The 15,350-nt window shown below is 43.2% G+C and overlaps 2 protein-coding genes across 2 annotated transcripts; one reads left to right on the plus strand and one right to left on the minus strand.

Moving 5' to 3' along the window:
* Positions 1 to 987: 987 nt before the first annotated feature.
* LOC124662247 lies at positions 988 to 3,434 on the plus strand. The gene is made up of 2 exons (XM_047200106.1): positions 988 to 1,258; positions 3,341 to 3,434. The coding sequence occupies exons 1-2, from the start codon at positions 988 to 990 to the stop codon at positions 3,403 to 3,405; spliced, it is 336 nt and encodes a 111-aa protein (XP_047056062.1). The 3' UTR covers positions 3,406 to 3,434.
* Positions 3,435 to 3,883: 449 nt separating this feature from the next.
* LOC124662248 (chaperone protein ClpB1-like) lies at positions 3,884 to 6,365 on the minus strand. Its single transcript, XM_047200107.1, has 6 exons — positions 5,699 to 6,365; positions 5,326 to 5,516; positions 4,906 to 5,246; positions 4,538 to 4,808; positions 4,253 to 4,450; positions 3,884 to 4,126 (listed from the first exon to the last, which is right to left on the minus strand). Exons 1-6 carry the CDS (start codon positions 6,363 to 6,365, stop codon positions 3,884 to 3,886), a joined length of 1,911 nt encoding a protein of 636 aa, XP_047056063.1.
* Between the last annotated feature and the right edge of the window lie 8,985 nt (positions 6,366 to 15,350).

The raw sequence follows: 15,350 nt of genomic DNA on the forward strand, positions 1-15,350 counted from the left end.
TGCTAAAGGCAAGCTGCATTTGGTTTGGGTCAAACTTTACAGAGTGTCAGATTCTGTGCGAAATTGGAAAGGGTACGCTGAGATATGCTCTTCATTGGGAGTGTTCAAAGGTGTGATCTTGAAAATCTGAAAGATAAAGAGGTAATCAGGTGCCAGGTGGGGGTTCAGGATCCAACAAAAATTCCTACAGTCGCATAAGTAACAAGTGAATATCTTATGATTCATGAAGTTGGGATTCTGCTAGAAAGTGTAATTGAACCAGGATGGTATAATGCAAATATAAGTGGTAAAAGAATCTCCAGAGAGGACGATAGTCAGAGAGATGGAAATAGTGATAAAACACAAGAACCTAAGAAATCTAGGACTGATGGTGGTGACGAGCAGCTCACGGCTTCCAGTAATGTTATGCAGCAACATGGTTCAGATTCAGACCCACAATTGCAACAGCAGCTGCAGCAAATTAGGGCAGCACAGGACAATATTCTTGCTCAGGTGAACCGACAACAACCAGACAGAAACTTGGAGGTGCAGATTCCAAATGATGTGCATCAACACGGCAATTACCATCTATTTCCTGAGCCCTCTTGTGTCGGACAGGGAGGTTGCTTGATGTTACAACATGGTGTGCAAATTTCTGATATTCCTGGGACTTCTATGGAGGCTAGGCCTCAAGTCTTTGAAGAGCCAGTGATACAAGAAATTCTAAGCTGAATTGTGTAGGCAGGCTGGGGTTTGGAAGCCTGTCTCTGACAACGTACGAGCAGCAACAGAAGGAAAAATATTTAGAGAACAAAAAACAAAATGAAGGTGCAAAAGAATATTCTAGTCCAGATGATGTGTCTTTTGTAAATCTTGTACACAAAAAGGATGTTGCAGCGGATGTCTCAGTACAGTCTGTTACCCGTGAGGTGGATGAATTCGAGAGTCAGCCAGATAATCATAAGAGCTTTTCAGATGGAGAGGAAGTGCAGGACAGTCAGTTAGAGGATGCAGAAAAAGTTGACTACGAAGGAGATGATGCAGAGCACACCTTTTGCGGAGACAATTGAGAAAATTCAGAGTGGGGATTATTTATATAACAAAAATGTAAAAGAGCTGGAGGCTGCGAGTAACAAGGCTGAAACAGAGATACAGGGGGCTGATGAGAAGGATGTGTTGAAGGCCAGAAGGTGCAGCAGGTTGGCGTCACAAGATAGTCAGAAGATCGAAGAAAGACCAATGGAGAGAGCGAAAGTGAAAAATCTTTGTGCTGATGCAGGTAACCTCATCCCTTCTTATTTAGATGTGAAAAAATCTTCTTTAGCACAAACTGATTTGCTCGTGGGTATTGATCTGGGAGTTAGTATGGAGAATATCAATGAGAATGTAGAAGTAGCTAAAGATCTTGAAATGGCAAGTCTAAATCTATTTCTAAGAAATAGTCTCAGCGATAACCGGGACAATCAAAACATGGATCCTCCACCTATTGGTGATGCAGGTTTCCTTAATGATAGTGATTTTTCCAATAGTGACAACGATGCTGAAGATGATCTTGTAGACAGGTGTCTGGAGAAGTTCCAGAACTCCTTGTCTGCTAGAAAAATGAAGCACAAAGGATCACCAGACAATGTCTGTGTGAAACCTAAGGTGCAGGTGTCCATGAAAAAAAAGAAAAAAAGAAAATGATTGGTAGCACTTGGAACTTGAGAGGGATTAAAATAATTGAAAAATAGAGATTTCTTAGAGAAACTCTTTGTGAAAAAAGGTTAGATTTCATCGGTTTGCAAGAGGCATTGAAAGATGATTTCAAAGCTCAGAACTTAGCTAAATTCGATAGTGCTCAGAACTTCATTTCGAAGTGGTCTGCGCCGAGAGGGAGGTCGGGAGGTATACTTGTGGAAATAAGAAAAGAGACTTTTGAAATACATGAACATGAGGTAGGTGATCATTATGTCAGGATTCTGCTTACTGACAAAACCATTAATTTCAAATGGAATTCGATAGTGGTCTATGGGGCTGCACAGGCAGATAAGAAAGTTGCTTTTCTTACGGAACTGTCCAGCGTATGTCATTCTAGTAAATTCCCTTTGATGGTAGCATGAGACTTTAGTATTGTTAGAAATAGCACTGAAAAGAATAAATCTGTGGGATACTCTCGTTGGAGTTTTCTCTTTAATGCAATACTCTGTTTCTTTGCGGTTGCCTCTATTTTTATTATTCCGTAGCAATTCACACAGTACCCAACCATTACCAGTGAACCTGTGGCCGTTTGTTCCTGGTGGATTAGGGATTAAGACCTGGTGGCTTTAGTTACATCATGCAATTGGAGTATTGTAATTGTAGATACTAGTTTGATGTCGACGTATCCAATTGATAGTGTGAATTAGTGTTGGGACTGGAATTTTGTCTGAATTGAACGGCGCGCTTTGGTGCACAAGATTGCAACTTAGGCAACTCTGTTTTGCTGCTTCTATAATGTTCTTGGTGGGAGGTTTTCTCATGAAAGCCAATAGATTCATCAAAATATATTACTCAAAAATTTCTACTGATACTAGTTCCATAGGAATTTTATTGAAACATCACATGTATCTGGGGCAGGGAAGTGAGAGAGCAGTTGTGGAGACGCCAGGATATGGTTGTTACATCATAGTTCCTTAATGTGTTGAGACCATCCATTCTATAAGAGTTGATGTCCTTTTTTCAGAAATGAACATTTAATTTTTTGTCCCAACAGTGTAAGCATTTTCTTTTACTTAGTCTGCTCAAAAATCCCATTTAACGTTTTGTCAAGTAACGTATGTTTGTCTTATATATTGCATTGCATTGACACTATCATAGCTGATTCCCTTGGCTGGGAAAATTTAGTGGGGTTGCACATAGAACATACCTTTATACTGATAGAAAAGACATAGGCACCATCATAGTTTTCTACCTGAAAGCCATTACATTCATCAAAATATACTACTCGATTTTTCTACTGATAGTAGCTCCATAGTAATTATATAGAAGTATCACATGTATCTGGGGCAGGGAAGGCAGAGAGCAGTAGTGGAGACGCCGAAAATAGTTGTGACTTGCTACATCATGGTGTGTTGACACAATCCATTATATAGGAGTTCCAGTTTCCTTGGTGTCCTTTTTATTAGAAACGAAATATTGTTTTTCTTGCTCCAATAGTTCTAGCATTTTTTTTTACATTGTCAGCTAAAATTTACATCCTAACCTTCTGCCGAGTAACATTTTTTTCGCTTATGTATTGCATCGACGTGGTCATTGTTGATCCCTTGGAAGTACATATTTACTACATAGAAATTTGTGCAATCACTTTATATCATTCTAACAGCTGAGTTTGTGTTATTAGGTCCTTCATTGTTCATTAATGTTCCAAGGGATGAAAACATTACTGGTAAAATTGCGCACGAGTAGCCGAGCAAACAAAGTGAAAAAAAAGTCATCCATGCTGCGCGAGAGCTGCTGCCAGCTGGAGCCTCGCCGGACGGTGCCCTCCTGCTATATGCTTTGGCTTTGAGATCAATCATTTATTTTCTTTCACATACTTCGTGATTTTTTATTATCTCAACTGATACAAAAGATTTTCACTTATTAAATTTTCTAAATTTTGCCAACTTACCCAGTGAGAAGTGAGAACAAAAGGTAGTTTCTCTTTAACATGGCTAATTTTTTCAATAATTCCTGGACTAAAGTAAAGTGAATGAAAAAGTAAAGTACCTCACAGCTGCACACCATTCAATGATAAGCTGTGGAACAATCTGGCGGATAAGAACGTGTAATGATCGGATCTTCAACTAGCCGATTCGATTCAATAGTCCTTGACGGTACTAATACCCATTACCCGAAGCTTGCAGAAGCATTGCCAGCCTATTCGGATGTCATCTGCATGCTGCTACGGCAACTTCTTCGTCCTCTTTGTTTCGCCTGTTTCATCACGACCATGTTTTTGCCGTTTTTGTTTTCTTGGAGGTTCGGCACTCGCCTTCTTCACCACTCCATACTTCAGCACTTTGTGGTCCTTAGCATCGATATGGATTGTTGAGCCTTCACCGATTTCTCCACCCACCAGGAGCTTGGAGAGCTTGGTTACCACATTCTTCTGCACCCACCTTCTGATGGGCCTTGCACCGTACATCTGATATCATGGATGGATGCATTGTTAACAGGAATATACACGATTTCACCAAATAAATAGATCTACGGTATACAAGAAATGAGACTGTCATTGTGTGTAACTTCGATAGACTGTAATTCTACTTACTGGCTTGTATGATTCCGACAATATGACATCCAATGCAGCATCGCTTGCAAATAAAGAGATGCCCTTGGAAGATACACTGGCAACGACTTTGTTTATCTGTATTTTCACAATATCTTTCAACTTGTCGTGCGGAAGGGTCTCAAAGATCACTATCTCACTCAACCGGTTGAGGAACTCGGGCCTGAAGTATTTCTCAACCTGCACAAAATAGTATATACGATAGTCATAAGTAAGCTAGATGTGATCACTTTACACATGCATGGGAGCAATTTGGGGTTCACAAACCTTCTCCACGAGGAGGCTCCGGGTAACTTCTTTTGTCTCTTTGTTTGAATTCAAGTGCTCTGCTCCTAAATTTGAGGTCATGATGATGAAGGTGTTCTTAAAATCTACTGTCCGCCCTAAGCCATCGGTAAGGATACCGTCATCAAGGAGCTGAAGGAAAACATTGAACACAGAAGGATCTGCTTTCTCCACCTCGTCAAAAAGGATGACGCTGTATGGATGCCTTCTGATTTTCTCGGTCAGTTGTCCTCCATTTTCGTGGCCAACAAAGCTTTAAGATATCATAATTAAAGGTAGCAATCAGATCATGAAGAGAACTAGTTACGATAGTGTAATGTAATGTCCAGAAGGAAAATTATATTCAAAACCTTGGAGGTGCCCCAAGAAGTCGTGTGATAGAACCTTCCCCTACATATTCGGACATGTCAAACCGAACCAACATCTTCTCACTACCAAATAGTTGCTCGGCAAGAGCTTTTGCGAGCTCTGTTTTTCCAACACCCGTCGAACCCAAAAAGAGGAAAGAGCCTATTGGTTGGCCAGATAGATCCAGGCCAGCCCTAGAACGTAACACGGTTTCGGCAACCAAGTTGACGGCTTCATCCTGGCCGACAACCCGCTCACGCAACTTTTCGGCTAAGTTTGTTAACTTATTCTTCTCATCTTGATCAAGTGCAGTGACCGGAATTCCAGTCCATTGGCTGACAACCTTGAAATAATGTTATGACATGACAAATATATACACCGCGTTGAAACAATCATCAATATTTTCAGACAAATAATATTACCTGTGCAACGTGATTTGGGCGAACAACAGGTTTCTTTGTCGCAGTAGAACGAGTATGTGCAGTAACCACTTCTTTTCTCTTGTTTCTCCGTGCCATATCGATGTGCGCTTTTCTTTCATTTATGTACTGTATCTTTGTGGAGACACAAGCCTCGTCAATAACATCGATTACTTTATCAGGAAAGTGACGACCTACAGATAATTAAGCACAATAAGAATCATAAGTTTTCTCACTCGAAGAGTGATTATTCTTGCCTTGATTATACTGCAAAACCTCCATGTAATTAGCTTAAAGTACAAGATGGTAGTGTGACATATACCAAGAAAGCCAACACGTACAAGCAAATGAGAGTGAAGTGGGTAAAATTCCTCACCGGTGATATAGCGGCCAGCAAGCTCGGTAGCAGCAACAATGGCAGCATCCCGAATTCTCAAGCCATGGTGCTCCTCGTATCGCTGCTTTAGACCCCGCAGAATAGCAATGGTTGCCTCCACACTCGGCTCCTGGACGAGCACTTTCTGGAATCGCCGCTCGAGGGCGGGGTCCTTCTCGATGTGCATGCGGTACTCGTCGAAGGTGGTGGCGCCGACGCAGCTGACGCGCCCACGGGCCAAGGCTGGCTTCAGCAGGTTGGCGGCGTCCATGCTACCGTTGCATTCGCCGGCGCCGACGAGCATGTGCATCTCGTCGATGAAGAGGATTACCTTGCCGTCGGCATCTTCAGCCTCCGTGATGACTTCCTTCATGCGCGTCTCGAAGGTGCCCATGTACTGGGTCCCGGCCACAATGGCGCAGAGGTCCAGCTCCACGACGCGCGCCTCGAGGAGCTCGGGAGGGACCGTCCCGGCGGCGATGCGCTGGGCGAGGCCCTCGGCGATGGCCGTCTTGCCGACGCCCGGCGCGCCAACGAGCACGGCGTTGTTCTTGGTCCGGCGGCAGAGGATGCACACCACGCGGTCGATCTCGTCGTCGCGGCCGATCACCGGGTCGGCGTCGCCGGCCGCGGCCGTCAAGTCCCTGCCGTACTTTCTCAAGGCCATGTCGTCCCTGCTGGAAGGTTCCGATCGATCTGCCTGCCGCCTTCGCTGCAAGTCTTGGAGATGGCTGGCAGCACGTACGATTTATATGGACGGCATATAATTCGCGAAAAATGTATATATACATGGACTGTAAAGAATCGTGCTACTCCCAATATCTTAGTACGAAAAATGTATATATACATTCTCGACCAGTTTTATTCCTTTTTTTGGGAAAAGATTCGCGACCAGTTGATGGACATGTCTGAATTATGTGAACTATCTCGCACAGGTCGTTCAAAAAAGTCACACCTCTAAACATAAATAAATAAAGAAAACGGCTGGCGTCCCCGGGGATCTCATCTTGGACGTTCAGATCTGCTTTTACTGAACGTAGCAACAAAACACCTCCCGGCAGCAAAAAAAATAACCCGATTTTGCTACATTGTAGCAAAAAACGGTTCAGTCACGAAATCAAATAAAAAAGCTGAGCTCGCCGGAGACCTCGTCGGAGACCTCGCCGGAGAGCTCGTAGCAAAAAAATTATGCTATTGTAACAGAAAAATGCTAATGTAGCAAAACCCAATATCATCGGAAACCGAAACCTGCAGCCGATAGCAGCGCTGCCCAATGTTGCAGCAACTCCGTCCACCCAAGACAGCAATACCCGAAACAGTAGCAAACCTCGAGACCTAATGTAGCAAAGCATGCCTCCGCCGGTAGCAAAAACGCCCTCCGTCGGTAACATCACCGGACGCCTAAGGTAGCAAAACCGGTCTCTGTCGGTAGCAACTTCGCATGCCTAAGGCAGCAAACTTTCGGAGATGTACGGTACCGGTGCATGGAGGTCCTTGTAGCACCAGCAGGCAGCAACACCTCCTCATGGGAGCACCACCTCCCCTTCGCCGCACCGCCCGACAACGTAGCTCCAACAACCACCACTCGTAGCATCACTGCAGCCGGCGTTTGCAGCTCCGGCGTGAAACACTTTATCGCCTCCTTCTCGCTGCCGCCCCTCACGACGCTCCCTCACCACCAGCCGCCGCTGCTGCAGACGAGGCATCCTCCTCCAGCTGCTACGGTCAGTTCGGGGACCAAGCTTCGGAGGCCGGGAAACGACAGAGGACGGGGAGGTCGACGAGAGGCAGATACGACGGCGGCGCAGGGGACCTGGAGTGGAGGCGCAGAGGACCTGGAGTGAAGGCGCAGGGGGCCTGGAGCGGCGACATTGTCAGATCCATCGTGGTCATGGCCTCCCGGAGTGCTGCGAGGGAGGAGTCGTGATGGTGAGGTCCGCTGCGGTTTGCTCTCCGCTCCGCTCCGCTGCCGTCCGTCGTCCTTACGGGAGAGGAGGGAGAACCAACGACAGTTGGGGGCAGGTGGTGTTCCTGCGAGGAGGAGGCCGGCGCGGAACTCGTGCTGGGTCGAGTGGCGGAGCTCGTGCTAGGGCGGAAGACCGTGTGGCGGCGCCGGCGAGTGGCGGAGCAGCGTGGGCCGTGGGCTAAATAGCAGGCGGCCATGGCCATGCGCGAGATCGAAAAAGTGAAAAAGTAGTGGAGGCTGTTGATGACGCGTGAAGCACACGTCCGTTGGGAACCCCAAGAGGAAGGTGTGATGCGTACAGCAGCAAGTTTCACTTAGTAAGAAACCAAGGTTTATCGAACCAGTAGGAGATGAAGGCCACGTGAAGGTTGTTGGTGAAGGAGTGTAGTGCGGCGTAACACCAGGGATTCCGGCGCCAACGTGGAACCTGCACAACACAATCAAAATACTTTGCCCCAACTTAACAGTGAGGTTGTCAATCTCACCTGCTTGCTGTAAACAAAGGATTAAACGTATGGTGTGGAGAATGATGTTTGCTTGCAAAGAACAGCAGAGAACAATGATTGCAGTAGATTGTATTTTAGATGTAAAAGAATGGACCGGGGTCCACAGGTCACTAGTGGTGTCTCTCCAATAAGATAAATAACATGTTGGGTGAACAAATTACAGTTGGGCAATTGACAAATAGAGATGGCATACCAATGCACATACATATCATGATGACTACTATGAGATTTACTTAGGGCATTACGACAAAGAACATAGACCGCTATCCAGCATGCATCTATGCCTAAAAAGTCCACTGATGGCGTGTATTTCACACGTTCTCTGGGGAACCCCAAGAGGAAGGTATGATGCGCACAGCAGCAAGTTTTCCCTCAGAAAGAAACCAAGGTTTATCGAACCAGGAGGAGCCAAGAAGCACGTTGAAGGTTGATGGCGGCGGGATGTAGTGCGGCGCAACACCAGGGATTCCGGCGCCAACGTGGAACCCGCACAACACAACCAAAGTACTTTGCCCCAACGAAACAGTGAGGTTGTCAATCTCACCGGCTTGCTGTAACAAAGGATTAACCGTATTGTGTGGAAGATGATTGTTTGCAGAGAAAACGATGAAACAAGTATTGCGAAGCAGATTTGTATTTCAGTATTAAAAGAATGGACCGGGGTCCACGAGTTCACTAGAGGTGTCTCTCCCATAAGATAAAAGCATGTTGGGTGAACAAATTACGATCGGGCAATTGACAAATAGAGAGGGCATAACAATGCACATACATGTCATGATAAGTACAGGTGAGATTTAATTGGGCATTACGACAAAGTACATAGACCGCCATCCAATCGCATCTATGCCTAAAAAGTCCACCTTCGAGTTATCGTCCGAACCCCTCCAGGTATTAAGTTGCAAAGCAACAGACAATTGCATTAAGTATGGTGCGTAATGTAATCAATAACTACATCCTCGGACATAGCATCAATGTTTTATCCCTAGTGGCAACGAGCACAACACAACCTTAGAACCTTCGTCACTCGTCCCGGTGTCAATGCAGTACATGAACCCACTATCGAGCATAAATACTCCCTCTTGGAGTTACTAGCATCAACTTGGCCGAGCCTCTACTAATAACGGAGAGCATGCAAGATCATAAACAACACATATGCAATAACTTGATAATTAACATAACATGGTATTCTCTATCCATCGGATCCCGACAAACACAACATAGAGTATTACGGATAGATGATCTTGATCATGTTAGGCAGCTCACAAGATCCAACAATGAAGCACAATGAGGAGAAGACAACCATCTAGCTACCGCTATGGACCCATAGTCCAGGGGTGAACTACTCACTCATCACTCCGAGGCGACCATGGCGGTGTAGAGTCCTCCGGGAGATGAATCCCCTCTCCGGCAGGGTGCCGGAGGAGATCTCCAGAATCCCCCGAGATGGGATTGGCGGCGGCGGCGTCTCTGGAAGGTTTTTCGTATCGTGGTTTTCCGCTTTAGGGGTTTCGCGACGAAGGCTTTCAGTAGGCGGAAGGGCGGAGTCGGAGGGCTGACGAGGGGCCCACACCATAGGGCGGCGCGGGCCCCTCCTTGGCCGCGCCGCCTTGTGGTCTGGCCACCTCGTGGCCCCACTTCGTATGCTCTTCGGTCTTCTGGAAGGTTCGTGGCAAAATAGGACCCAGGGTCTTTGTTTCGTCCAATTCCGAGAATATTTCGTTACTAGGATTTCTGAACCAAAACAGCGAAAACAAAGAATCGGCACTTCGGCATCTTGTTAATAGGTTAGTTCCAGAAAATGCACGAATATGACATAAAGTGTGCATAAAACATGTAGGTATCATCAATAATATGGCATAGAACATAAGAAATTATCGATACGTCGGAGACGTATCATCCACCTTCGGGTTAGCATCTGCACCCCTTCCAGTATTAAGTTGCAAACAACAGACAATTGCATTAAGTACTGTGCGTAATGTAAACAATACAAATATCCTTAGACAAAGCATTGATGTTTTATCCCTAGTGGCAACAGCACATCCACAACCTTAGAACTTTCTCGTCATCGTCCTGCATTCAATGAAGGCATGAACCCACTATCGAGCATAGATACTCCCTCTTGGAGTCACAAGTATCAACTTGGCCGAGCCTCTACTAGCAACGGAGAGCATGCAAGATCATAAACAACACATATATGATAGATTGATAATCAACTTGACATAGTATTCCATATTCATCGGATCCCAACAAACACAACATGTAGCATTACAATAAGATGATCTTGATCATGATAGGCAGCTCACAAGATCTAAACATGATAGCACAAGAGGAGAAGACAACCATCTAGCTACTCGCTATGGACACGTAGTCCAAGGATGAACTACTCACGCATCAGTCCGGAGGCGGGCATGGTGATGTAGAGCCCTCCGGTGATGATTCCCCTCCGGTAGGGTGCCGGAGGCGATCTCCGTAATCCCCGAGATGGGATTGGCGGCGGCGGCGTCACAGTAACTTTTCTCGTATCGTGGCTCTCGGTACTAGGGTTTTCGCGACGGAGAGATTATATAGGCGAAGGGGCAGAGTCGGGGGATGCTCGAGGGGCCCACCCCATAAGGCGGCGCGGCCAGGGGTGGGGCCGCGCCCCCCTATGGTGTGGCCGCCTCGTCGCCCCTCTTCGTCTCCTCTTCGGACTTCTGGAAGGCTCCGTGGAAAATAAGACCGTGGGCTTTTGTTTTGTCCAATTCCGAGAATATTTCCTGTGTAAGATTTCGAAACCAAAAATAGCAGAAAACAGGAACTGACGCTTCGGCATCTTGTTAATAGGTTAGTGCCGGAAAATGCATCAAAATGATATAAAGTGTATATAAAACATGTGGGTATTGTCATAAAACAAGCATGGAACATAAGAAATTATAGATACGTTTGAGACGTATCAGCTGTGGCATCGGAGAATCCGGGGAAGGAAAATCGGAGGTAGAGGACGACCTGTTAGGTGGGGCCCAGCGACACGCGTCACACGCGCGAGCAGGATGTTGCGGGACGTCCGTCCCCCCAGGGCAATCCAATCATTTTCCATAAATAAATGCACACAAATATTTAGTTGAGCTCTCTATCAAGTACGCTTCTCCAGTCCTCCTTCCATGCGAGTTTCAAAATAAAGTCCTTTTATGCGTTCCCTGTGTCGATGGGCCGCTTTTTCTCTAGCGTTGGCTCTTCACCCATCATCGAGGATCGAGCAGATGTATGGAGCCTTGGATCGAGCATAACATGTACAACCATGATACCTTAGTTCAAATAGCATTGCTAGTAATCCACCCATTTTTAGTTTTTTTAATAGGGGGTTGGTCCCCAAGGATCAAGACAGGTTCATTCATTATCAGCGATGGAGTTACCACTTCATCGGCTGCTACCGCTGAAGCGTTGGGTATGAGAGAAGGTTTTGCTTTGGCTAATCATTATGGAGGCACAAATGTGATCATGGAATCTGATTCGCTGGAGACTATAAATGTATGTAATGGTGATGAAGGCTGGTGGGGTGAAGAATCTGCAATATTTGCAGACTGTGTCGATCTGGCCTCGCACATTGATAGAGTTGAGTATAGACATTGTCATAGAGAAGCAAATGAGGTGGCTCATGAATTAGCTAGAGCTTGTTTTGCAGATAGGAATTCTTGTAATTGGCTAGTAGAGCCTCTAGCTTTATTCTTCCTATGCTCGTAAACGATGTAGCCATTATTTGATTGACGGCAGCAGGTTTCAGATGCACTTTTTCCTTTCAGGGTACCTAAGAAGGCTGGAAGGTTTTTAATGAGGCGGCCTGCTGTTTGCGTAATATATTGGTTAAAGTTTTTTTAAAAATACAATAAAGACCCTAAGAAAGAAAGGAAAAATACAAGCCTGCCATTATGGTTTTCACAAAGGACCTTAGAATATAAACATGAAAAGTGATCCAGTCCAGCTCCTTCTCCATCGCAACGGGGCACCAACCTCGGTTTGTAGTTTGAGGGAAATCGAACCGTTTGGTTTGGTCTAACCGAATGCCCGAGCCTAGCCCAAGTGCTTATAACAATCCTAAGCTAGGAACATGACCGGGGGTCCCAACGTTGATTCAATGTTGTGTAGTGTTTGCTACCAATTGCTTATTGAATATGTATCGTATAACCAAGCATCATCTCAAAATCACCCAACAAGTATATGGCATAAAACTCCAACCAAGTTCTTAACTCTCATTGTCACGGGCACAAATGAGATCCTCCAATGTTACTATATATATAGCCTTGGATACTGTCTTATTACCAAGGTTATGATCGGGAGGGGCGTTTTGGCACCCGGGAGCATATGCTCCCGGTTTTTAAACTTCATTTTAAATGCACTTTTAAAATGTTGAAAATTTTGAACATAAAATTTAGTGGATACATCTCGAAATTCTACACGTTCACAAAGTGATTCCACAGAAAATCGACATTTTGAGTGTCATTTGTAAAAAACACAAATTTTTCTGTAACAAAAAGTTGTGTACCAGACGTTTTGTTTATCTTTTTCACACAAGTCACAAAAAATGTCGGTTTTTCGCAAGACTTGATGTGCGCACGTAACATGTTGATACATAAACGAGAAATTTTTTGTACGAATTTTTTGAACATTTCAAAATGTTTTTTCGGTGGCAGGAGCATATGCTCCCATGTGCCGAATTGAATTTCCGGGTTATGATCCATCTTTATTAGTTATAGCCTTCTATTTTCTAGGAAAGTGAAGTACATATGGTTCTCTACATTAGTGGAGATAGCACAAAAGTCCGTGCGGGGTTGCTACGGATTGATTTTACGATTCAACTACATTAGGTAAATCTGACGATGTTTGTATTTTCCACAAAGGCTAGTGTCTTCATTGTCTGAAGTGGCACCATTATCTTGCACTGCCGCTGTCGACAAACGACATGTTGATATTTCTTAAGTAAGTAAGTATGCGGTTGTGTTTCTCCAGTTTATTTTTTATTAAGTATGTCGGTCACCCATCTTTTGACTCGTTACTCTCTCACTTGGACCATTTTTTAACACTAATTACACTTAATTTGTTCTAGACTTGCTCACATCTAGATCGGTCACCCATCCTCGCACACTCCACCCTCAGCACGCTTAACTCCGCAGTTCTTTCATGTTGTGCTCCCGTGAATGTGATTGTACCTTGTTGTAAATACTACCATATCAATCATATTAACTCTTATACCATTGTGTCACATTTCTGTATTTTTTGAAACAAAAAACAGTTATGTAAGTAAACAATAATGAATAAGATAATAATATTGAATTCCAATAAAAATAAAATCAGTAATAAAACTAGTTTTATTAGAAAAATAATATATGCATTATTCATATGATATGGCCAAATAATTAATATCTTTAAATCTGTAAACAGTAATTGGACAAATAATATATGCATTATTATTAGAAAAATGTGAGGAATTTGAATATGAAATAATTTGTTTTTATTCATTTTTTATTATTATCAAATATATATGCAATATTCATATATTATGGCCAAATAATTAATATCTTTAAACCTGTAAACCGCAATTGTACAAATAATATATGCATTATTATTAAATTTTTCAAGGAATTTGAATATGAAATAATTTTGTTTTTTTCATTTATTATTATTATTATTATCAAATAATATATGTATTATTCATATAATATGGCCAAATAATTAATATCTTTCAATCTCTAAACCTCAATTGGACAAATAATATATGCATTATTATTAGAAAAATGTTAGGAATTTGAATATGAAATAATTTTGTTTTTATTTATTTATTATTATTATTACCAAATAATATATGCACTATTCATATATTATGGCCAAATAATTAATATCTTTAAATCTGTAAATCGCAATTGGACAAATAATACATGCATTATTATTAGAAAAATGTGAGGGATTTGAAAATGAAATAATTTTGTTTTTATTCATCTACTATTATTATCAAATAATATATGCATTATTCATATATTATGGACAAATAATTAATACTTTAAATCTGTAAATCGCAAGTGGACAAATAATATGTGCATTATTATTAGAAAAATATGAGGAATTTGAATATGAAATAAAAAAATTGTATTCATTTATTATTATTATTATCAAATAATATATGTATTATTCGTATAATATGGCCAAATAATGTGGGGAATTTGAATACGACATAATTAACATGTGAGGAATCTGTAAACCGCAATTAGAAAAATATGAGGAATTTTAATAACAATAGAAAGATTCGATATATTAAGACCATTCATAGGTTGATACAAATATAGAAGACACACACCACGCACCACACCACTATCTACTCATCATCTTTAAATATTGAGACGATCAACATGGCTATTGTAGCCAGCCTCCAATACCTCTTAGCCATCTTGAAACCCAGGCGAGCGTCTAGTGCGGCATAGTGCACTTGCTCGTAGCTCAATGGAACATTGGCTGATCCAAAAATCAGTTCTTTTTCTTCTTATTCTTCCGCGTTGTCCTTCTTCTTGTTCTTCTTCTTGTCCCTCTTCCTCTTCTTCTTCTCAAGTCTTGTCCCAATACTAGAATTTGACAGATCGTACAAACTCAGAATGTGATTTTTGGTGGGGTTCAGAGTATATTTTGGAGGTCAAACACAGACATAATATCAATTTCTTAGGAACTCAGCATTTCCACATCTTTGCCGATAGCCTCACCGCAGAATCTGATGGTCTTGTCCTGCAAGAAATCCTTGAGAACTTGTGGCACTTCACCAATGCAACAAATTTGGAAGACCAAATTCTCGATCGCCACCGAGAGTTGAAGGAGGGCGGCACGCTGATTACCCTCGCGAGGATTGGTGAGCTCGCAGTCCAAGCCGACACACTTGATTAGTGCAGCGTCGAGAAAATCCCTCTTGACGGCGCGGATCCACCTTTCCACACTTGATGCACAGAGAGTCACCGTGATCTTGAAGTTCATCCCTTCGGCCGTGAGGTAGTATACCCGAGATCGAGGAGCCGGGGCGCGCGCGAGGTGCTCCATTGGGGTCGGAACATCGACGGGAGAGAGCTTTTTGGGAGAGATGATGGAGATATGAAGAGTGATACATCCATTTTGCATCACTATTTTATATCATAATTTCCTATTATTCATTGATATATTTCATATTTGG

Source organism: Lolium rigidum, chromosome 6, assembly GCF_022539505.1.
Source record: "Lolium rigidum isolate FL_2022 chromosome 6, APGP_CSIRO_Lrig_0.1, whole genome shotgun sequence".
Classification (NCBI taxonomy): Eukaryota; Viridiplantae; Streptophyta; class Magnoliopsida; order Poales; family Poaceae; genus Lolium; species Lolium rigidum.